The 25180-nt window shown below is 36.3% G+C and overlaps 3 protein-coding genes and 1 long non-coding RNA gene across 5 annotated transcripts; 2 read left to right on the top strand and 2 right to left on the bottom strand.

Annotated features, from left to right (window-relative positions):
* Positions 1-3067: 3067 nt before the first annotated feature.
* On the top strand, positions 3068-7186 carry apd-3l (apidermin 3 like). The gene is made up of 4 exons (XM_018518872.1): positions 3068-3163; positions 5626-5935; positions 6018-6359; positions 6492-7186. The coding sequence occupies exons 1-4, from the start codon at positions 3152-3154 to the stop codon at positions 6686-6688; spliced, it is 861 nt and encodes a 286-aa protein (XP_018374374.1). The 5' UTR covers positions 3068-3151; the 3' UTR covers positions 6689-7186.
* LOC108768452 (uncharacterized) lies at positions 3311-5619 on the bottom strand. Its single transcript, XR_001940494.1, has 2 exons — positions 4179-5619; positions 3311-4117 (listed from the first exon to the last, which is right to left on the bottom strand). It is a non-coding gene; the product is annotated as an uncharacterized LOC108768452 (long non-coding RNA).
* An 8606-nt stretch (positions 7187-15792) lies between the features above and the next one.
* Positions 15793-17671, top strand: LOC108768450 (Chorion protein 18). The gene is given in 5 exon segments (XM_018518871.1): positions 15793-15929; positions 15931-15976; positions 15978-16001; positions 16388-16805; positions 17137-17671. Coding segments are annotated over 5 exon segments (870 nt in total). The 5' UTR covers positions 15793-15807; the 3' UTR covers positions 17397-17671.
* Positions 17672-21331: 3660 nt separating this feature from the next.
* On the bottom strand, positions 21332-22688 carry LOC108768443 (uncharacterized). Of its 2 annotated transcripts, XM_018518856.1 has the most exons (3): positions 22456-22688; positions 21696-21902; positions 21332-21612 (listed from the first exon to the last, which is right to left on the bottom strand). In XM_018518856.1, the coding sequence occupies exons 1-3, from the start codon at positions 22477-22479 to the stop codon at positions 21586-21588; spliced, it is 258 nt and encodes an 85-aa protein (XP_018374358.1). In that variant the 5' UTR covers positions 22480-22688; the 3' UTR covers positions 21332-21585. The 2 variants fall into 2 exon arrangements, with proteins under 2 accessions (XP_018374358.1, XP_018374356.1); XM_018518854.1 differs by having other exon boundaries at positions 21332-21902.
* Positions 22689-25180: the final 2492 nt, after the last annotated feature.

The raw sequence follows: 25180 nt of genomic DNA on the forward strand, positions 1-25180 counted from the left end.
ACGAAATACGTCGGTCGCTGCGCGAGATAAGACTCGCCATCGATTAGATAATTGTTCGATTAATCGGCTAATGAGGCAATTAACGCGCGCGCGCGAAATGTTATCGAAGTCGACTCGTTGGAGGGTGAGACCAACAAGAGCTAAACGCGGTTGCCATGCATTGGATTTATATATTCGGAACCGGTCAAGAGTGTCGAACGAAAAAAGATTACGTTGCGCGGGCGACTTTCGCGATAGCTCGACATTTTTCGCGGGCGCCAAATAATATAATGGCTTTCACTTCGCATGCCGCAGAAGTCGCGGCTCGTATAATAAGCGGGGCATCACACTCGAAAACAAAAAAATAATGAATCGGATGTAATTAGCCGCGTTTCGGCGCGCTGCACTTCAATACCTTTAAGGTTGGAGATTAGCAATTGCTCGTCGCTGCAGCTTACATTGTTACGTATATACGGATTATGAAAAGCGTATGCTAAAAAAAGAAAGTATATAGGAAATGTAGAACATGTGTATGTGCAATAATCTTTAAAGAAATCTAGCATACATGTACGCGGACGAATTACTTGTTCCTGACTACGTTTAGTTCGAGAATAGGCAAGTAGGGTGTTTTTGTATCCCAACGACGAGAAAATGTGAATTGTTGTAAAATATTGTTTTATGTGAATATTGTTTAACATATTTTTGTTTATATATATATATATATATATATATAATAATTATTTTTTACGAGCATCTAAATATACAATTCTCTCGAAAATCCGCAATAAAAACATTATAGGAATTAAAATCTTTATTTTTTAGAAACCTACTGTCATAATAAACTACGTAATAAGTTGCTAGAGTTTTATTCAATATTTGTTTAATTTCTTATTATTTTCAGAAAATTTTGATTAAATCCGTATAACGTTTTTAAATTAATAAATTGGAAAACAGTTAATAATATGCAATATGTGTTAACATGTGATTTTAATTGATGTAGAAACATTCTAAGTGATTGTTTACTTAAAAAACAATCAAGTAACTACTCTTGCAGTAAACAATTTTTTGCATGCTTATAATGCATGCATAAATTTTTATCCTACTCTTTACTTATTCAACTTTTTTATAATGGCGCATTTCTACCTTTTTATAAAATATAAGCGATTATGCAAATTATTACAATTAATACTTTGAATAATATTTTTATGTACGCCTCAGTGCTAAATAAATATAAGATTAACTGTAATACAGCATTTATAGATTCCTTGAAATAATGGATAATGCAATTCGAAAATGATCAAATTTGCGAATTGTCGAGTATCATCCCAGACAAACAATGATCATAATTCAAATCGTTCACGACAACAGACAACTCACCCATTTCTTACGTTTTACGATTTTATTTCCAGCATAATGTACTATAGCAGTTGGAATTAGTAGGTTGAGGTAATAAGTAACGAGCGGACTGCTGCGGCAGCGGCGGCAGGCAATCTATTTAGAAAAGAATTCAGGTCTTTCTGTCTTTTTTTCTTTCTTAAGGCCATTCAGCGACCCGTAATTCTAACTCTTTAGAACGATTTAGCATTTGCGCCAAACGTGAAATTCCTGTTCGATACGAATGCCTCGTTTTCTAACGTAACGAACGGGCCGTAATCGGGATCGTGCTTCGCCATTTTTGGATCTCCTTTCCTCCTTTTTTCAAGCAGGACGAACTTTTCGTGTGACAGGCTCTCGTGTCCGAATGTAAACTTCAGAGTTATCGTTTCTACTTCTCGGACATTGCATGGATAGTGGTTTTCATGAATAGTAATAACTTTCGGTTATTTGAATATTGTTGGCTTCTACTTTTTCCCATCCCACAAAAAATTATTCAAATAAATATAAAAAATTAAGTTGATCTGTCTTAAAGTGAAGACTATTGAAATAAGCGCATTATGCAGCACTATTAATTAACCGAAGATCCGTGTCTTGACCTCGAGGTCAGGACGTCATTTTCAACGATCGTGACTCTTCATCAAATCGCCTCTTCAGATTTCTTCAGCATTGAAAGTTGCGACAAAAATAATAATAGTTTAATAACTTCAAACTGTATTAATTTATCATACAATGCTGTCAAAATTTTTATCAGTTATTAATCAGTTAACAATAGTGTATGTAGTAACTATTACATCGCTTCAGAAAAAAAATTTGCTTGGACCAAAAGTTGTCCAAGAAAGTTGTTAGATTTCTTTAAAGATTATTGCACAGACACATGTTCTACACATATTTCCTATATGCTTTCTTTTTTTAGCATACGCTTTTCATAATCCGTGTTGTGTGGAAGAAAAATATTTGGACTTGCAGTTTTCGATCTTTTCAAACATTTTCAATAATTTGTTATTTTTTTCGTTATATTTACCATAACGATAAATAAAGTCACTCTAATCTTCAATTGATTTTCTTGAACACTACAGCCTCTTATGAAACTCCTCGAAACTTCGCCAACGAAGAATACTTGTTCTATTATCTAAAAGCCTACGTGAGTCCATTCCGCAATCGTAAAACAACGATTTATCACTGTCGATGGTTGCCCAATTAATTAAAGTGATGATCACTCTGTGCTACCATTCTGCTGCTATTGGCACTGCACCTGCGCCGTCTACCGTAACCGGAAAGGACTCCGCCGTCAACGTTAGTCGTGAGAGCTGTGCAACGCTCGTGTATACCGAGCACCACGCCTGTGAGAAAGAGAGTTGTATCGTAGGTGACCAGGTAACCCGGGTGGTGCTCGGTTGCACTTGGTGTGGCCCGTCGCGTAGAAGCCGAGCGTGTAGGCCAGCACCACCGCTGGTGGGGCAGGAGGAGTAGGAGGCTGTGGCTGTTAAACGTGGACATAGTCACCACGAATATAACCCACAACGGGCAACTTCTATCTATCGCCGCACCATAAAGGGGGGACTCCCCTTCGCCCCCTGAACCGGGTGGGACTACCGCTGCCGCGGATTACAGCCGCTTGGTACGCGGTACGTGGATTATAGTTTTTCTGGAGGGAGGGTGGTGGAGCGCCTTGCTTGCTTTCGAAAGGATGGTGATTGTGGAGCGTGTCCAGAGTAGAGTTAGGCGTATATAAGGCCCGCCGGCCCGGCCCAAGTCAGTCATTCACCGGACTACCAGCCCAATACACACACCAAACATGAAGGCCTTTGTGAGTATTCCGCAACGAGGGTTGGTGAGGTGTTCGCGAGGTGTTTAACTCGTAGCCGCGGTACTTCTCGCGCCCTTCGATTAGATTTTATTGAATTTCGCTACTTTTATTCTATCTTTCCTCGCGTCTTTGTCCCTTTGACTATTCATTTATTCTCAAAATCACGCGTTTTTTTTTTCGATCGAAATTATTATAGTTTCTCGATTGGATACTTCTCTTCTTCGCCGTGAATAAACAGTGTCGATCTGAAAACTCTTTGATTCTTGGAATAACATTGAGTCCTTAATGGAATCTCATAAAATTCTGCCCTTTCTTGTAATCACTGCGAAAGTTTATCTCTGTAAGCGCTTATTTCCGTAATATTTCGTTCTGGCGCTCCTTAATTGAAACCAAACAAGAAACTAGGTTAATGCAAGATTTGAACGCGGTGACATATCTGCAAACGGAAAGTAAATACGATCGTTTTGCAAGCTCGACAGCTTTCTTTCATAAATATATACGTCGATAATACATCTATTAATGTCTCCATTGTACTTTTTCGTTTCTCCGCTTCTTATTGAGTCCGCGATAAAACCGACGACGATTCAATGTCACGGTTGGGATACTCTCTCGCTGTTTTTCTCCACAGGCAGACAGACGCAACAAACAGACGAACCGACGACTTTCATTCATAAAGCAAAGAAATCTTACCGCATCGCGCGCCGACTCTCGGCGAAAACCGGTTGTAGGTAGTATCATCATCGTCATTGAGTGAGCGGATTAACACGCGACCAGTTCTATTCCGCGTAGACGCATCTTCATTCACGAATCTCGCGTTCTCGGGATTGCACATACCTTGCCATCACTCTTGCATCCTCTGCCGTTGCATTTCTCTTGACTTTCCCCGTCTTTTCACGTCACACAATATCCATTGAATCAGGATAACACCGGAATTACGTTCTGCCTCGTACCGTCCTGCAAACGTAATGTGCATTAAACAACGTTCTATTTTTGTGATAACTGTAACGTTAATTACCTATATTATCAATAACATTGTCGATAATGATATCTTAACCGTTGCGCCAGACCTCGGAATGCCTTTGCAATTTCTCAGGGCCGATGGAAATATACTCGGCGCTCAATCGCGCAAGGCGATTTTGAAATCGGCACGTTTGATCCTTTTCCGATCGCGAGGTCGCGGGAACGCTCGGTCGACCACGTCACACGAGCGCGGCCGCGAGATAGTCGTTCATTCCGCGTAAACGGGATGTGAAAGTTTCGCGTAGTCGTTAGATATGCATAATTCCAGGCCGCGGTGCCATTTAAGTTTGCAACGGTCTCAAACCGGGCGTGACACACGCGCCGTCTAATACCGCTCGCACGCGATCGCGAAATATCGGTTACGTATACACCGATATATCTAATCAGCCGGCTGCTCGACAGTTCTACGATCGCACGAAACACTTCCTTTCTAAACGCCGCTTCCCGTATTACGAGCCGTAAGCGTTACGACTTTGAACGCCAGGTACGTGACGTAACTTGTTGAGATTTGTCTTTTTTAATCTCAGAAAATTCCTACGAATTCTATGACCTGAGACCCAATTAAATTATAAACCGCGGATTTTTCTTAATTATGAAAAGTTAACTCCCCCAATTTTAATAACGAATGGTCGATTTCGGATACGCAAACTCGCGTATCTGAAATTGACATTCGCGATTCAAATCGGGGGATTTAATTTTTCATAATTAAGAGAAATGAATATGATCGATTATCGGTTAATTATAAATCGCATGCAATATTTCGTGTTTAGTCGTCCGCGCGGATTTTATGCAATCGCGACTACTTTTTTTTACGGTCCGACGATACGCGTTGCGCATGCAATGGTCTATTAACGGGTCTATAAGAATTTTCCTAATACGGTAATCAGGAATGGTGACCAGAATAACCGACGCGAAGGGTAGGGGCGCTATCAAGTTGATTACGAAACGTTACGGCGCGTAGTTACGAGTATCTAATCTCGTCGATTTTTCCGTTGATGCATTCGGGCGCTTTCTCATTGCGTTTTCATTCGCGTAATCGTTCCGCCTTCGCAATAAAACAGCACCAATCCAACTAGATTTCGAGATCATCTCGGCGATCTAGAAACCTCTCGCGCGCGAGATTGTTTCCGTCGTTTTGGAGTTCGCGAACCGACGTTCACGGAAATCGAAAGTGAAAGCCACGATTATATTGCACAGATCTAGCAGTAGTCAGACCCGGTAATCGGCGCCAAGCCAATGGAAATCTAGATTCGTAACAGCGATAGTCCCAACGACATGCACACGTAAACCGCTTCCGTAAATCGAAACTCGAGCTCACGCAATATTCATCATTTAAAGCTTTCAGCGATTTTAACAGATTTGGTCGAATATCGTATTATCGTCGATTATTCGTCTTCGCTGCCAATTTAGTCACATTGAGTGACGTCGCGTGTTCCTTTTAGATTGTGTTCGCCTGCTTAGCGGTCGCGACGGCCCGCGCTGGAATTGCGCACGGCGGATTAGGATATGGCGGCTATGGTGGCGGCTATGGTGGCGGCTATGGTGGCTATGGTGGTGCCGGTTTGGCCATCACTGGACACGGACTCCGTGGTGGTGCCGGTCTGAGTGGTGGACTCGCCGCTGGTGCTGGAACCGCTACCTCCCTCCAGGGTGGTGCCTCCAGCTTGGGATCTGGCGGTCTTGGTGCCAGCTATGCTGCTGGTGCGGCGGCGGCGGCTGGTGCTGCTGGAGTTCAACAGATCGTCTCTGGTGGTTCGTATCAACGTACCAAATCTATACTCTTTATTAATTCAACAACGTAGGACATACTGAACATCGCTCGCTCTTCCCGTAGGAGTCATTGGTGGCAGGTCTGACATCGGACCCGCTGAGGGACCCAAGGCCAATGTAGGACCCCAGACCGGACCATCTGATCTCGTAGGACCCCAAGAGGGAGCCAAGTCCGTTGGTGGACCTCGTACTGGACCCGCCAGTCTTGTAGGACCCGCTGCCGGCCCATCCACCCTCGTTGGACCGTCCCAGGGAACCGCCACCCTCGTAGGACCATCCCAGGCCACCGCTAACCTCGTTGGACCCAGCTATGGAGGTGTTGCCTTCTTTGCCGGATCTGGTGGCATCAACGGTGATGATGGAAGCTCTGGAGTTGCTGCTGCTGCCGCGCCTGGTGGTGGACTTGGTAATACAAATTTTCTATCAAATAAACAAATTACATGTTTTAAACATTTTTTATTTTAAGGTCTTCCCTCATTTTTCTTTTTACACTCACCAAGTATTTGAGCCTCCTGCTAGTGATATTTTTCTTCATAAGGTGGTGCCGGACTTGGCCTTGGTGGCGGTCTTGGTGGTGCTGGAATCGCTGTCATCGGAGGTGGTGCTGGACTCGGAGGTGGTGCCCTTGGTGGCCATGATGCCGGAATTGCTGTGATCAACGGACCGTCTGGTGCCATCCATGCTGGACTCGGTTCTCACGGAGCTGTCATCCCCGCGCCCATTGGCAAGTGGTAGACGTTTTAAGACCCCAGCGATCTCGGCTCGGCGACGGCGGCAACCCACCACAGTCACTTACCGGTCTCGAACGATCCTCAAACGCGCTCAACGTCTTCTTCCCAAAGCCTCGTCCAGTCTCGGAGCATGATCGGAGCACCCTTGGAGATAGTGATATGATTGTCAGACACTTGGAATACACACAGAACGGACGATCGGTCGTACTTACGTACACCACGAGCCGATAAAGCGCGATCCGGAAGACAGATGGATAAGATTGTAAGAGGACAGCACTGAGATTTCGGCCACACGTGATCCGCGGCCTCGAGTCATTTTTTCCCCCAGTCTCGACCCGCTACAACCGGGTAAAATTTAGTCAATTACCGTTCATCACGAGACCAATGATAAAGGAAGCTCGGCACGGGCCGCGTTTTACCGATCTCGACACACGAACACCTTGCTGCTCCTCAACGAACTTTCATCCGCAAATTGGCGAACGTCGTCTTTCGGACATCACAACAATACATACGATGCGCATTTCCGAGTTGCAACCGTGTGTCACAAAGCCACCCCGTGCACACGCGTATCACACTGCACCATCATCCGTAAGCAAGTGGACAAGCTTTGGCACTTCGTCGTCGGACCAACCGGATCTGTTCTGTTTTCTGAACACCTACCGTTGCTCCGGCTGAACCTTCTTCTCTTACGTCTTCCACCATCCGTAAGGCCGCCGCTCTTCACGCACATATCTATTTCTCTCTTTTTCCACGGGTCGGTCGCATTACGCGCACGTTCCCGGCATGTTGTTATACTTACCGCCGCACCCCAAGCATACATATTATTATTACTCGCGTTGCACATATGTTCTTCTTATATATATATGTATACATATTATTACCTATTACTTCCGCGCATATATATATGTATATATATATATGAACACATTGTCACACGCGCGCACACATACACATACACTATATTTCTATATGTGTACTCGTATATATCCACACAATTACACATATATTATATAATCGTGTTATATGTTAGTGAAAAGGAGAGACCGGTTGATTATGGTAGGTCAGCCTTTCTCATGAGTGAATGAATGTAAATAGATGGCTCGCCGTCGCCGGCCCCCGACCCCGCCCGCCCTCGTCATACCCTTTCTTTGCGATCACGACTAGCACCCCACCACCACCATAGATAGATACCACATATTTATAGCGTTTATACATTTATACAATACTTTATATAAAATAAAGCATCAGTATTTAAAACTCATTCGTGTCTATTCGCATACCTTTCACCATTTATCAAATAGATTATATTGTCAATTATTTCCCTCTGCATTTTAAGCCGCCACTTTTAGCTTTTAATCTTTAAATCTTTATTGCCTTTTTAGTATTAGCCAGTTAAAATTTAATTGCTTCATTTATAATTAGCATTTATAAATAAGTATTTTATAATGACAGTAAGAGCGTGATGAACAAGAAATGTATGTGAATTGCACAGCAATAATTATTAATCATGTTAAGTACATGACTGTTTTTGAAACATGTTGTGCACCAATAATACAAGATTTATTTACATTGGTTTAGCTCTACGAAAGCTAATATTTACATTCAACGAAATGTACTAAATTATTTGTTTGAATAGTACCAACTAAATATTTATTAAATATAAAGATTTATATTTGGTACAAGGAACCATTAATTTGATTCAACTATCATTTTTTTATCGAATACATATTTATTTAGTTGACACTATAAATATTTATTAAATTTTTACATTTTCTCAATGCATCTGATAATACATGTGAATTATTAAATTTTAATTTTCACAGTCCAATTATTTAATCTATTATTAAATCGTCTGACACGAATTATATGATTTCAGTATACAAAACGATTAATTGAATTAATGCATAAGACAATGAATAAGCCAAGAAGAGAAAGAATAATGCGAACTTAGAATAATTGATTGTCTTACTACTTAAGACAATTAATTCGAAACAAAGAAAAAGGTAAAGACATTTTTATAATCAACAATGGTTCTCGATAACAGCTTATAATTAATTTCTTTCATTTTGTTTTATTACATTCTTGTACATATCAACATTCTCATGCACACATCAACTGTAATCTTCGTAAAAAAGGCTGTATAGGTGGTTTTGCAATTGTAAGTATTGAACTTTTACTTTTAATATAAATAGGAATTTATATTGTATATAATAGTTAATGAGATATCATTCCCTTGTTTCAAAAGTGATACAATTAAGATATTACATCAAATTTTCCAGGAAAGGAAATTTATGTATTCGAATTATTATATAAATAACTTAACATAAGCTAAACATTATCCTATCAATCAAAGTAAACTAATGATATTAAGAATATGTCCTTGTTTTCAATATTTGATCAGTCAATAATTTTCTGATAAATTAAAAATTACTTTTTTGCCTTTTCTGGAAAACTTAATTTTTTTGATTGTTTCACTTTCGATGTGAGGGAGCGATTAATGAAAATATGATTAATGAACATTTTAAATACACTTAATATTGAAAATTAATATCAATCAGAAATTTTGCGTACTACTTTTTACTGAAATACAATATTATGAAAACTTTATGATTATGATTATTCAATTAAATATTAATAAATTTAATTTTTTCAGGTGACTGCAGCATAACAAATGTTGTAATATGTGTACATTTTATATAGCTACATGTATCGAATATCTATAATTAATACTAATTTTTATTGAGACACCGAACGAATATTGCAACCGATAACAAGTTTACAAGGTTAAATGCTTTAATTGTCCAGACTCGTGCACGTAATTAATAAATTTATTCAATAAAATATTCTGTAAAATATTGAAGATTATAAACGTAGTACAACCAATGAAAATTTTAATATAAATTGTTGAAAACAGCAATATCATTATTAATTTAGTATTTTTATAATAAATACATATATAATGTTCTTTTTTCTGGCATAAAAACAAACTGTAAGAAATAAGAATAAGAGGTGAATAAAAGGAGAGAAAATGGAAAGGATGTATAATATTCTTTCTCAGTTTACCAATTACTTCGAAAGGATTAGTTATTTATTAAAGAACTTGTTAACTCGTTAACATTAAAACTTTGTACTTATGAATTTTCTGTTTGTATGAAAGATTTTCTTATTTTCCTTATTTGCATGTAATTGCATCTTATTAAAATGTACTTAATTATGAAACACAGATTGTAAATTATTTAGTATTTAAAGTATGCTTTATCTTTTGTAACATCTTTTTAATAAGTTTCTTTTAAAATTTGTTATTGAGTTTTATTTTTTTTTAAGTGAAAAAGTTAAGTATAAAATAATAATTGCACTTTACATATTATAGTAAAGGAACATAATATAAATGTATTTAGTCGTTAGCACGTTATTTTTCTCCATATAATTATTAGTCATATATTCACTATTAAGTTACCTTAATTCTGCAGAACAGAAACACTAGATCAAAAACCTTCTTTTAATAAAACATTAGGTTGCAAATGGACCGCCTGTTGCGTTAGCCTCCTGTAATAAAGAAATTTGTTTTGCTAATGTCCGCGTTAAAAGCCGATACGACCTATTTCAAAGTTTCACTATTTAATTTGTGCTAATAGAACCACAAAAGGTACTCGCTTGGATTACATAAAACATTGATCAATCACGGTATTTTCTTACTTGATTATATTCAATTATTCGGAGAGATATTATAATGAAGTATATGTATAAAATCGATAAAATTGCAAATTTATAATTACACATTAATACTACATTCCTCTTATTATCGTTTTACGCGAAACGTTCATTCATTAAAGGATAAAATTCTATCTGAAGGTATAAGCTTCGTTATTTCAACAGATTAATCGACCAGACATGTCGTCTAGGTATTAGCTTTGATATGAACGAGCGCTAACGATGCCAATTAAATCAAATTAATTACAAAGTCGTCGGGCCATGCTGGCTTTCTCCATTAGAAGCGGATAATTCTCGCTTAAGCATAAAGAGCTTCTTGTGAAATTGCGAGATGAATATGATAATTTAAAAGCGAATAATCACGCACGAATTATGCATAGATGTGTGTATGAGATAATTTCCATTTTTTACATATAGTTCATATAAATTGAATCGATCATTCTATTACAGTATGCTTATTAAAAAATAAAGCGGTCTCACTTTGTTAAATTTATCATAAATTCTCATATCTACAAAAGACTTATAAAATTTTTCTGAATACTGAATACATACGACTGCTTTTACATTTTTCCTCAACGTACTACAAATAAAATAAAAAGATTAAGTGCACGTGCTAAGACGTGGAATTGAATGGAATCTCTTCAGCGAAGAGAACATGGACTGGTGATGTGGCGGTGAGCATGAAATTTGAATACGCTAAGATGCAGACTCCTTTTTATATTCTGATTTTTTTTACTTTTTATTTTTTCACTTTATTTTTGCGAGATAAAAATAGCATCGATTTCCAATCTCGCTCGACACATGGAAAAAGTCATATTTTCTCGAGAGGAACACTTTGGTTTTTTAAACCTATATTCGACGTAAAATTCAAAAATAAACATCGTAAAATTCAAATGGTACCAGTTTCTATTTTTTACAAAACACTGTGCATCGAAATTTCTAACTTATCTTTGCGGCGAATAGAAATTAAAACAAACGCAAAACAATTTTTAACAATGTAACTTTTTCAGCGATCTATCTCTCTATTTAACGATTTAACTATTTTTAACAATTCCGCAAATTGGATTGTCTATAAAATATTGACTTTATTTGCGTATATAACAAAAATTGAACGGAGTAGTAAATTTACAATGTTATTTCCTCGAAAATAAAAATTGTAAGATTTTACAAATGTTTTCTCTTGTTTTTCGTATCATTATTTTAAACATTTATTACACTAGTCATTTCGAGACAATTGAGTGTATAATAGCCAAACACGAAATTTTTTTAAATTATTAATGGACTAATAATATACGCAACAACTGCAATAAAAAGGCAAAATCATAAAGAAATAAGAATAACATTTTCTTATTACTTTTATTAGACATAAATAATAAAAATTTTTTCAAATTACTGTCTCTCTCTCTCTCATAATTACATTTAACAAATTATTATCAGGAATATAAATTATGAAATAAAATACCAATTTAACCTGTATGGATTGAAATAATTTTGTATGATGCATAAAGGAAGAAGAAAATATGAACGCAATTATGATATTATTGCGAAGCGTCATAAGTTGTGTCATGGAAAACGTGCATTTCATAACTATCGTCAAGGAATAATTAGTGGAGATGTCAGAGTGCCGGATACGAAGAGGCGCGGTCCTTTCACTCTCGGGGGTGTGCAGTGATTATTGCACGCGTTTCTCAGAACAATCTTTTTACAAAGCATTATAAGGTTGTTCCACTTTTACGGTCAAGGTTGCTTCTCTCTTAGAGAATTTCTTATACTATAATATATTACAAACCTTACACGCGCGCTCATATGGATTATAATAAAATATAATTCTATGTTGAAATATCGATATTTCTTTTAAGAATTTTACACTCCAGAAGATATAAGTCAGACACATTTTCTAATATTCTTTAGGTATCTACATTTGCGAGATCTTTCTAAAATATTTTTATATGTGATTATAATCGCGGTTTTTTCGACAAATTGAACTTTGGCTAAATACAAGTGTTTTACACTTCCCATGGTTTCACACAGAGCGGCGAGTAGGTTGCATGCTCCCATAAACATCGCAGTGCATTGCATCCGTATTGCGCCGCAGACAATAACTGCAAATGTCAGTCTCACCATTAGCACTGATCACGCTCAATCGCAGCGGGGTAACCATACCTCCTTTGATCGTCGTAAGTACGAATTTTCAGAACGTGATGCAGCGGATAAAGTCGTATTACGGCGCAACACTTTGTGAAACATTTACAGACGCGTAGTGCAACTTAAGCAGAAAAGATCATACTTAAAGGTTGAATTTCCGATTTTTTTTATGGATGTACGCCGTTTGCCTTCTCTATTCATCTGCTAACAAATTCAAAGTATCTCTTTAATTTGCTTTCGTTGCATGTTTTTACACGATCTTTAAAAATATATTTATGCATATAGTTTTTGATTCGTATTAAAACTTATAGAAAGAGAGATAGTTGTATTTCAAAAAGCAGGTTTAAATACAAAGATATTTTATGCAATAATGATGATGTGTATGAGATCACTGTAATATTTATGTGTATTTAAGTTTACATATATATATTTATAAATAATATATATTTATTTATAAATAAATATATAATTTAGATATCTAAATATTACAATGTTCTCTTTTTTAATTATATTTATTTAAACATTTTATGTTTAAATAAGTATATATATATATATTTAATAATGGCAACATACGAGATCAATTTTAAAATTGTATAAAATATTTTAAAAGTAAATTTTTCATTTTCACATATCACTTAACTAGTATAAAAAAATATTTTCTTCAGTATAGAATGACAGTGGACTATTGCAAAATTATAAACGACATAAAGTCACAAAAAAGATTTCTTTATACAAAAATCATTCTTTTCGTAAGATAAGAGTATATAGAAGATCTCACGGTTTTCAATAACTCTGAATACCATAATATTCACGTGAAATTAGAGCATTCGAGTTCACATCTCTTTCATCGTACCCGTTAAAGGTCGAGTACGCGATGTCGGTTGGCTTCATCGATTATATATCGTATTGAGAAGCCCATTAATTCCTGAGAGCACGGCTCTTTCCCAGCTAGCCTGTTCTCGACAAACACGTCGATTCACCTTGCACATCACATAAATTGCAACCTAGAACTTCGTCATATTACTGCATTATAGCGGTATTCATCGTATCGTATTAAATATACTTATAAAATAATTATTCCTTCTATATATCAGTATGCAATTAATGCACAAAACGAGAAAGGAATTTAATTTCAGGCGATGGATAAAATTCGAAACGGTCAAAACCGTAAAAAGAATCTTTCTGTGCCAAATCTTATTATACTAAATAGTTTCATGTAACTTTAATTTTTCACTCGATTTCTATTAAATATGACAATCAAACTTTATTAGTGTTGCGCACATGAAGCAAACATCGAGTGTAATCACAAATTGCATAAAATTTTATCTACATACTATGGTATGTGGCGCATATAGCATTATTATTTGTGATTACACTTAATGCTCATAACGTGACCTTATGGTCTTGAAATGTATGCACACTCTCATAACGAGCGCAGTTAGCATTAGCGTATGTAATCACATTTATTTCGACGTTGCCTGAAACCTCGCATAATTATGTATAATGCTGCTGAATATGTAAGACGCATAATATTTGCAGATTAAATATGCATAACGTATGCGTAGAATCAATTCCTTGTATCATATTTTGACACATCTATGTATTTTTGCATCCGTTAATAATGTGTGAACTTTTCAGCACATTTATTACATTAATATTCACGTAAATTTTTATTACACGTAAACTTTTTATACTATTACTACGAAGAATTTTTGATGAGATTACAAAACCGTTTCTATGTAATCTCTGGGGTTAAGGCTCGATTGCCCTTCTCCTGAATGACTCAATCGCGCGATTGACCTATGCTGCTACGTGGTCACGCAATTGAGATTTGAAATCCAAGTAGCGAATTCTTTAAAAAAGTTTATAACTCTCACTTCGATCAAAATTAAATTACTTTTCTCTCAGTTTAACGGTTGAAATGATTTCTCTGATGTGTTTTTATTAGCTGATGCAACGCGTACCTCTTGATTCTACAATGTAATTGATACACGTTTATGGATAGAACGGCAATTAATTAAAATAATATGCAATTGCTGCCAATTTGCTTCTAATAAAATATAATTGTGATACAATTAAAGTAATAATAAAAAAAAACAATTCAATTAAATATGTGTAATTATTATAAACAAGTTTCTTTTAAAGTAAACTCCATTAAAGTAAGCTCCACAAAATTGTTATAAAATTATAAGGTATCGAACATATTTGTGTTTATTACAAAAAGATTGTTTGAATTTATCTCACGATCTAAAATTTTCTCCTTTAAAATAGCATAGAAGAGTTTCAAGCAATTTGTTTACTAAAATGTGTGATACCTGATATCTTCCGAAAACTAACTTTCGTCACCATTTACCTTCCGCGCATAGAGATGAAAATCGATAGATGGCAAACTTTACGCGAGAGAGAAATATTTTTCAAAGCTCTGGCGCCGAATGAACTCATTTTAACTTTTTCCCAGGGTTTCATCCGTGGAAGTCATTCGATGAGTCGAGGGTGGGTGTGTCAAATGCTGATCTTGCACAATGCATGAGATTCCTTTGCAAACGAGCGTGATTTGAAAGGATAAACTGAGTCATATACGTAAAGATTGTACATACGGATGTTTAATACGTGCAATTATAACAAAAGAAGTTAGAACTTACTGAGATTACATATTTGTTTCTACATTTGTTATCCAACTTTTTGCATATTAAAGAAGAGAAAGAGTAAAAAAAGATATGAAAGTCACTCTGCATATATTTTCATGAAGAAGAAAAACGTAAGAGAGATTTGCAATCTCAACAGTGTACAGAGTGACGTGCATATTCAGAATAAAGTATTTAAGAAGATACTCTTGTTTCTTTTGAAGGTGTGAAAAAATATTTTTTACAATAAAGTTTTGTATGGACTTCAAGAAAGATAACAAAAAAAAATTGATTACAATTTCACAACTTTATTTTTAGTGATATTTTTAAAATTAAAAAGATATTCAAACGCCCCTTTAGATATTATATCTCAAACTTCTAGAAATAAATGAAAAAGTATGAAATATTATATATATATATAAATTAATTAAAAAATAGTCTGGTCGTGTGGAAAAAAGCGAGCGCTGAAGAATCTGAGATAAACAAATTCCATAAATTCCAAATCTCAAAGTATCGCAAGATAATTGCACGGCGTGTAACGATTGCGCTAGTCAGCAAGTCTAGTACGTACAGATCAGACAAAGGAGGTTGTTTCTGAAATTTCTGAGCCAAGAGTTCCCAGCGAAGGTCACGTAAAGGGTCCATGTCCAAAGGTGGGTGGGTGTGTCGGATAGTGACCTTCTTACACAATGAACGAGAGACTAACATCATCAACGGATATGATTTGAAGGGATCAGCGGGGGCGCGGTCGGAGATCCTAGAAGATGTATATAAAGTCTGCTGAAGTCGGTCGTAGTCACATTCAAGCAATCGCCAGTCTGCACGATGAAGACCCTCGTAAGTATTCATCGTCGGAAGTGCGCGCTCCTGTCTTTCTTTCTTTTGTTACCCAAGCAATCAACGTGCCGCAATCGGACCGCTGTTCTTTCAGCGGAACGATGGAGTGACATAAAGTGACAAACGCGTTGCGAATACGTAGTTCATTCTTGTCGAAGAATTAAGCAAGCAGTACAATGACCGAATAATTTTATCGCGCGGGAGTTCCGCGATCTATTCACTTGGCATCGTACAATAAATATAGTTTCAAAGTTAAATTTTGTGGTGTTTTCTCCCAAAATCAAATTTTTTAAATCGTTTAAGTGGAGAAACACTTGGTGCAATATCGTACTGAGCTATGTAACTTATTGCTGAACTCACCTCGAATTGAAATTCTCCATCTCTAGTTCATTTCGTTTGCCCTGTGCGCCATTGTTGCTGCGTCGCCTTTGAGCGGTCACGGATATTACGGTGGCCATGGAGGTTACGGTGCTCACGGAGCTTATGGAGCTTACGGAGGTCTAGGCTACGGCGCACATGGAGTAGCTCTTGCTGGACCAATCCTTGGAGCGGCGAGTGTCACGGGTCCACACGTGGGTGCCACTGCCGTTTCCGCTCCAGCGATAGGGCCGGCTCGTTTATCCGGATCGATGGCTGGTCCTGCTCACGTGTCGGGTGCCGTTGCTGGGCCAGCTGTTGTGACTGCATCGGTCGCTGGTCCAGCGCACGTAGAAGGCTATGGTGGTCCATACGATGGCGCTTATGGTGGGTATGGAGATGGTGCCTATGGTGGATATGGAGGTGGCTATGGTGGTAATTATGTCGGTAAGTAATATAACTAATTATATAAAATCGTTGTATGAAAGAAAAATCTTTTAACAACAAGTAGTTACAAAAGAAAGAGAGCTTCTAATTTAGAAATAATCTAAAATGAAATAAATTTAAAAAATGTGCAGTACAAAAATGTGATTTAAACAATTTGTTAAATAAATTTACATGAATAATTTATATATTTATATTTTTATAGTATATACTATTTTTTAAATTTGCAGATTATTTTTGTGTGGATGCGTGTATGCATTCTTGAAAGTAATTGCATGTACTGAAAACAATTCTATCCGTTTTTCTAATATTATCTTATTTTCTTTGTTTTCAGGAGGTTACGGATATGCGGCTGGTCCTGCTGCTTATGGTGGTTACGCAGGATATGCTGGCGGTCACGGAGGGCATGGGGTAGTCGTTGCTGGACCGGCTACTCATGGTGCCGTTCTGGCTGGACCTCATTCCGGAAGTGCAGCTGTTTCTGGACCGCATGCCGGTTCGGTGGTGATTGCCGGTCCTTCCGGAAAGATTACGGCCCATGGAAGCGGTTACGGTGCCGCCATCCAGGCCGGCCACGGCCACGGCCACTGGTAACGCGCGCACAACTATCTGCGATACATAAAAGAAAAGAATCTCTCTGAATTATCATCGAAAAAAAATAGAATACCGTTTCCAATTCCTCCCTGGTTTTCTAAGAGAGATCAAAGAAGTATTATATGGGGGGTATAAAATTGCTGCAACACGATGACGTTTGTCGTGCTCGATGCTCTCGGTTCATAGTGTGCGCATGGATACTTACATCTCTTTTCTGTACGAATGGAATAAATTTTCTTCTTTACAAAAGAAGATATTCATGTAATATAAAATAACAACCTAGAGAGTGTTATTTATATATATGTATACATATAATGTATTGCCTGGTGTATCTCATGAATTTTGATCTCTCACATCTATCAAAAATTTACATACTGTACATTACACGTGACGTACTATCTTTGTATTGTATATTCTTAAACGTAATTATTCAAGCAACATTCTTAAAGAAATTATTAAATCGGACTGTATGATTATGAGAGTCATTGCTTCAATTAATATCTAAGAAATTCTTCGGTGGAAAATTGTGTTGAAACTTTGTATTAAATTACTAAGGTTAAAACTAAAAAGTCAGGTCAATTATCTTACACAAATTACCGTGGCAATTTGATTAACTAATCTAACCTTCTCTTCTATCAGCAAAGCTGCAATTATTCATGACGAAAGCAATAAGTGATACGGCACAATTATATCTGACTTTAAGTCTTGAACAGTTGTTCGTTATTTAAGCAAACCATTACTGTTTAAATTTTCCATTTATCTTGAAAATAAACGGTAGTGCATTGCAAATTGACATCGTACATGAAACGCACATTTATATTTCAGTAAAATTAAACAATATACATAATTTATAAATTGTACTAAAAGATAAAATCGTACTGAAGCTTTAATACTTAATTTTGTTACTTGATGTTCATTTTGCGCTTATTTAATTTTAGCATGCTGTAATTTTACATTAATAATAATGAATAAGTATTACAGTTTACCTAATTAACTAGGATTGGTAGAACTTCATCTTTGCCGATTTTTTTCTCACAATTCATATTTTCCGTCCAACGTGACTCATTTAATCTAAATTTCTTCTTCACGCTACCTTTCCTGCACTTGCACTTCGTTATTTAGCCTTTTCTGTCGCAATTTTTGAACGTAAATAAAATATGGGAATAGCGATATATTACAGCCGTCCGTACTTTATTCACTAATCAGAACGGCTACACGTTTCACGTCACGTATCGTTTGACCAAATAGTTATATCAGTGGCACTGATTCATATCGCTTGGTAATAAATCACTTGTGGTGTCCGTCAAGCATAATCACTAAACGCAAGGAGTTGATGAAACTGACATAGATCCGGCATGTACCTTAATGCAACGCGTAATAATCGTTGTAAAGGGTAAGGTCATCGCGTGACTCGATGCGGACATGGTCCGCCACTCATAAGCTGAACATGAAAAGTCACGGTCAGAGAGAAAACCAGATAGAACGTTCGTTGAAACATTGATGTAAATTAAAAATTCTATTATTATCCAAGACAATTTTTTCATTGATACGTTAAGACAAAAATGAGCTAAATTTTAATAAATATTTGTTTGAATAGTACTAACTGAATATTTACTAAACAGAGTGTCCCGAAATTCGCGAATTAAAATATTACGATAAGAAAATTTTCAAAAAATTAAGTAAAAGAGTTATTTGTAATTTTTATTTTAACGCTATATAGCAATTACTTTCTGTCCAGTTACAGACTATATTTAGACGATCTACGTTGAAATGTTGAAGTGCACACGCTTACTAATTTACCGCACGCGTGTGATTGTTTAAACGTAACCTTGGCTATATTTAAACCTTCATACCTTTAAAATTACTGTTCGAAATAAAAATGTACTAATAAAGTTATATACACATAACTTTTTCACTCAATTTTTCGCAAACTTTCTTGCAATGGTATTTGGATTCGCAAATTTTGGGACACTCTGTATTTATTTGGTACCAAAACTATTAATTTGATTTAACTCATTTTTTTATTTAGTGAATATTTATTTGCTCTAAGTAAATGTTAAATTAGTATTATTAACACATTTAATACTATTTGAATTTATGAAAATTTGGTACATATTTTTTTAATGTAACAATAATTTCATGTTTGTTTAATATAAAACTAATTTGCAATATTGTGCATCGAGATACATGATGTATATAACAATAATCTATCTGATGAATTTCAATGTTAAAAGAATTCCTGTATTGTTAGTGTTTGGTAATTGCGTATTCACGTATCAGAATAAAATATATAATTTTGATACGATCCATTCATAATTTTTTACACTCGAAGGCCGCGTAATGAATCACGGACGAAAGTATACCAAGAAGATATCGGACATAAATTTGAGTATCGGTGCATCTAGCGAGAAATTTATACAGGATTTGCACAAATTCAAGTATGAAACGCGATTTACGGTATCTATTACGCGCGTAATTTATCGTGCGATTTACAATCGCCAGATCGTCACATGGATATATATTTAATCTTAGATTTGCTTGTGTCTTCGCCTTTGTCCACCCCTTTTTTCTGTAACAAATTGCTATCGGAAAATGATATACCCCGTACTTTGTTCGCGCGGCGAGTACTCTCGGACGGAATATCGAGCGACTCTCGATACCTGGCCTTCGTCTTATGGGAAAATCGTGGCCCGAGCCACGTCCCGGCTGAGATAGCGACGACGCGACTACGTAATCCCGCGCGTTTCATCATCGCGATGGTAGTTGCATTGTGAGAATGCACCGAACCCTCGCAAATTCCGAAAGGTCACCCACTTGTAATCGGCCGCCCACCGTCTGCGAACGAATAGAATAAGAAATGGGTCGCGAGCAGCAGGCCGCGCCGAGGGCCGCACTGTGTTTTCATGACGGACAGGCCAATAACGTGCACTGTGCAAGGACGTTAATTGCTATGCGTTGACACTGGTGGGCGATAATCGATCGTGAATTAGCGGGCGTCCGTAACAGCCGCATCACTCGCAGGCGGTACAAGTTAATGGGCGTTAGCAATCGTGGGAAGATATTGTTCCAATTAATACTTGAGCTTCTAAGATTCACTTAGTAATATTGTGCGGCAAGATTATCGAAGAATTCTGGAAATATTATTTTAAGGTTACATAATAATTATTACCTAATCCGAATATGAATTCTTTTAACATTTTGCTTATAAATAGAATTTAGACACTACGAATAGTGCTGCACAAATATAAAAAAATAAAGAAAACCTAGGATATCTAAGCAAAAGAGATATTTTAAATAAGCAATAATAGTTCTCGTACTATTTCTAAATTATTTTATTGATTTGAGAAAATTACATTTTATTTTATGTTTGTAATGAATATTTTTTTAAATTACACATGTCGTGTTTTTTAATACATTTTGTAATATAATAACATGGACTATACTGATAAAATAAAAGTAATGTTTAATCTGTCAGTTGATTAAAAGATAACATAATTAAATTATTTTGCTTAAATCAAAGATAAGATAGTATTTAATAATAAATTTTATCTAAATTAATGAGGTAGATAAGTTTGACACAAAGTAATTGGATAAATTATTAACTTTTCCTCTTAACGTATTTGTTACATAGTTTCACTTTATAAAAATTCTTATAAAATTAAATAATGCAGCTTGCATTCAACAAATAATCTTTTGAGTCTTTCTGAATTTTCGTAATAAGAAATTAAGTTTGCAAGCATATGTTGTAATTCTTGTAATATTTGCTTCAAAGAGAAATTTCCAAATTTTGTATAACCAATCTCTTTCAAAAATCCTTAACTAATCGAATTTTATCGAATATTTATAAACAAATTATTTAAGTACAACTAATAAAAATCTTGTTAATATTATTTAATATCTAAATAAGTAATTAAAATACTGTTAAATATCCGAAATTATATTTACCGAGTTGAAAGCTATCAAGAAAAATAAACTAGTTCGTATAATTTACGTGCAGTTGAATGAACCGTCATACTATACCAACTGTATATCTAACAATCCTGGCAAAACGTCATTGTATTCACGCTTTCTACGAACCGCATTTATAAGGGTTTGAAAACGACGGCTCCCGCGTGTGAATTCGTCTTTGTTGCCGCCATAAATCACGAGTCTTGTCGCGGGTCAGAGTTACGACCGAGACCGATCGTCGTCAGCTACCGGATAGCCGGTGGCATTCCTGTGGAGATCGATTTGGGGAGAACATAAAGCAAGAAAGCCGGATTGTTTTCTCTTGGCAAACTCATTCTCTTTCTCTCTTACCCCCTCCGCGTTATACGAACAACTAAGCGAAAATAGCGTGAGGCGTGGCTGATAATAATGTGGTGAATAGGGCGTGTGTGAAAGATCGTTAACAAGCCGAACCATAGAGAGCCGCTGTAGATCGTGCAAGGTCGATCGATAGATCCTTCGACAGTGGTAACAGTTTCGGAACGCAGATCCGCGAGCAAAGTATTTCATTTTGAATGCCTGCGAAGAATTAAAAAGAACATACTAATTTTTGAGATTAAGAATATTAATTGAATAAATATCCAGTTGATTTGTTAATTATTATGATTAAGACAGGAATAGTTTCATTATATATATTTCCAACCGCGAAATTGAAAAATTTTTTAAATTGAAAATAGAGCTGCTGACGCAAAATATATCTCCATAAAGAAATTAATTTTTCCAAAAATAGACCATTTTCATCAAATTAATTATACTATTTTGATTGTTATTGCAATCAAGTATTTTCGTGAAAAGTTTATAAAAATAAATCAATCTCTGTGCCACATGCATAGTTGACAATTGAAAATATTGAAATGTTATCTTCTTGTTTTTTATTATCAATTTGGAAACGTTTTTTTAACAAATTTATTATTAACACAGCAAAGTAGCGCATAATGTCTTCAATAAAACTCCATAAAAAGAAAACTTTCAAATAGCGCCAAAATGTATACGCACATCAAATATCTGTAGATATATTTATACTACCTATATTTCTCAGCAGTTTCATACTCTTCTTGGAGATACTACTCACCTGAATTGTAAATATTTCAAACATCAAGCGATTGTGGAAATCTCTTTAGTGAAAAATTCCGAGCCAGGAACTATGCGGGACCATCGTTGCTTTGCCACCTTTCGATCCCATCGATATCGAATTTTTTTCCCTCTTTCATTAAAGCCATACTGTCGGTTGACCACCGCATAGCGCGTCTCCATCGATGATGACAGAGAATACTGGGATTCGATGCAGCGACTTTCCACCAGCCATTACAGAGGAACATTGCCGTGCAAGCTGATGCTAAGTGAGCTTTTATAGCCGGGATACAACGGAGACGTGGGACGGCGAACTTGCGACGACGGGATCGAGGCGGGGCTCCATCACTTGAATCTGTATTCGCGTCCTGGACCCGCGTGACAAGATTTAAAAAAAAATAAAGTTAAAAAAGAAAGCTCGATCAATTGGATTGAAAACACACGAGGTTGCGACGCAACCTCGAACCGAGTCGGTAAGAGCGACCGCGCCCAAGCGAGTAGGGGTGAACAACAATTCAAGAAGTTGATTTTATCACTTTCGCGACGTGATGTTTATTGGCGATTCGTTGTCGCGATTGTATTCACTCGGAGATGGAAGGGATCTCCTTGAATGGTATTGTAAATCAGTGCTATAATAAACTGCTCGGTATTTAATGCCATGGAGAAAATACAGTCGAAGGTTGTACGGAGAAGCCTGAAATGAAAAATAGTCGACATGTAACGACGTTAAAATAATCGCTGCTGATATTGTTGAGATGATAAAATAGAATATCTATATGTATACCACTGCAAAGTAAAGTCACGATATTAGAAACTTTTTCGTAATTTGTAGTTTTGAAATTCTCATTAACATCTAATTATTTGTATTCCTATAAAGATGCTTATTTGCATCAAAAATTATTAAATTGTTGATCAATTTAATAATTAATATTACTATTCTGGTTCTGCTCATGATCGCGTTTTAAGACTGAAAAAGATTTCGACGCGCAGATTGCAGAATCGGATATGATACGAATTCACACAGAAATATATATATTTAAGCACTAAGATCCGCTTTGATCGAATATAGGAATTCTATTATTTAATCAAAATACTAGATTGTAAATAAAATAAATCTGTAAGTATAAAATATTATATTCGTAGATGAAAAAAAGGAGAAAAAGTAGCGCTCTGATAGGACAGAACAGAGCGATCTATTGCGTTTGGCAGACGAGTAATTTGATCTCACGAACGATCAATCTGAGTCACGCGCACATTGAAAACTTTCACAATAAACGATAGGCCATCACATTCTACAATGCTTGAAGTAGAACTCACTTGACAGTGCTCGGTGATTGATGATGTACACAGCTAAATATACCGCGATACCAGTGATCACCATGATGAAAATGTGTAACATTGTAACCGACCACTCATCCGAACCATTAGCTGAACAATAATCGATTAATGCACGCGATATGCAAGCTAAGCAACTTTGATCATCCCTTTATGTTACATTTCGTGTTTTGTAATTATAAACCAGTTACAGAGGTTATCAGCGACAAACATGTGTAGCCAAAAATTTATTCGGCCGCTCCCATTTTGGACATGCTTTGATAACTAAAATAAAGAACTAATAATACAAGTTGTTAAGCACAGTAACGTATGCTTTATGGAATTAATTTACAGAAACTCTACAGGAATATTAATAATAATACAATGAATTATAAAAATTATCCAAATTATAAATTTAATATAATTAAAATATACTAACAAATAGAATAAAAAATAAATTGTTTACAATTTATTGAAGATTAGATGTCTCGTTTAATTAAAACGGTTCCAGAAAAATACGTCGCTGGAGTCTCGCCAAATTCTACTCGCAAAAATGATTCTTAATCGAGAAACTTTGAGGATCGCTGATCTACGTCATAACATAGTGCATACAATGCATTTTCCGTTTCCTTGAGAGAAAGAAATCACAATGGAGGAAATTGACGGAATGTCCAAGTTAATAAACTTTGCATTTATTGTTTTTCAAACACATCGGATGCAGTTCTTTTGAATTTACCATTCTGTAGACGGAATGACGATGGAAAAAGTGGTGAAAGAATTTCCGTATTGCTCGATCAACAGTCATCTTTGCGTTCGAGGCTGTGTATGACGTTCGATAATGGCTCTGTAAAACGTTTCCTAGCACCACGTCTGCAATCTGCCGCGAAACCTGATAATATCGTCGCGCCCGGGCACGCACACTCGTATTTGACAACAATAGAAGAGCCCTCATTCCTGGCGACAATCTGCAAAGCCCGGATGACGCGTGGGCAATGCAATTGTGCCTCGCCTAGACGAATGCACAATACAATACGCAAGGTAATCGTTCTAATGGCGACAGACACGTATCTGCCTACTGAGTGAAAACAGGAAGAGGACACGCATAAAATACGCGAATCGTATTTAGTCTCAAGGTCACAGATGACTGGCTCATGATGAGTAGCCATCTTATCTTTTTCTGCTTCTAAACAGAAACGTACGAAATACGTGATGATGTTGCACGATAACCAATATCTATATTTTCTGTCGTTGATAATCTTTTTTATGTAGTTCTTTTTTTATCATTCATGGTATGCGCTTTTAAAAGAAAGCAGATAGAAGACATGAAATAATAAAGTCTTTAGAAATCAATGCGGATCGTTGTCCAAATAAATTCTGTTATTCGCTTTAGCACAAGGTATGTCAATCACACT

Source organism: Trachymyrmex cornetzi, unplaced genomic scaffold, assembly GCF_001594075.2.
Source record: "Trachymyrmex cornetzi isolate Tcor2-1 unplaced genomic scaffold, Tcor1.1 scaffold797, whole genome shotgun sequence".
Taxonomy (NCBI): domain Eukaryota; kingdom Metazoa; phylum Arthropoda; class Insecta; order Hymenoptera; family Formicidae; genus Trachymyrmex; species Trachymyrmex cornetzi.

What these genes read in the sequence shown, in the direction of transcription:
- apd-3l (XM_018518872.1), top strand. An exon ending in TCAACAGATCGTCTCTGGTG is followed by an intron (nt 5,936 to 6,017) that starts GTTCGTATCAAC and finishes CTCTTCCCGTAG; the next exon opens with GAGTCATTGGTGGCAGGTCT. An exon ending in CGCGCCTGGTGGTGGACTTG is followed by an intron (nt 6,360 to 6,491) that starts GTAATACAAATT and finishes TTTCTTCATAAG; the next exon opens with GTGGTGCCGGACTTGGCCTT.
- LOC108768443 (XM_018518854.1), bottom strand. Translation starts at nt 22,479, where the DNA reads ATGTTTGAAATATTTACAATTCAG. An exon ending in TTGAAATATTTACAATTCAG is followed by an intron (nt 21,903 to 22,455) that starts GTGAGTAGTATC and finishes AATTCTTCGCAG; the next exon opens with GCATTCAAAATGAAATACTT.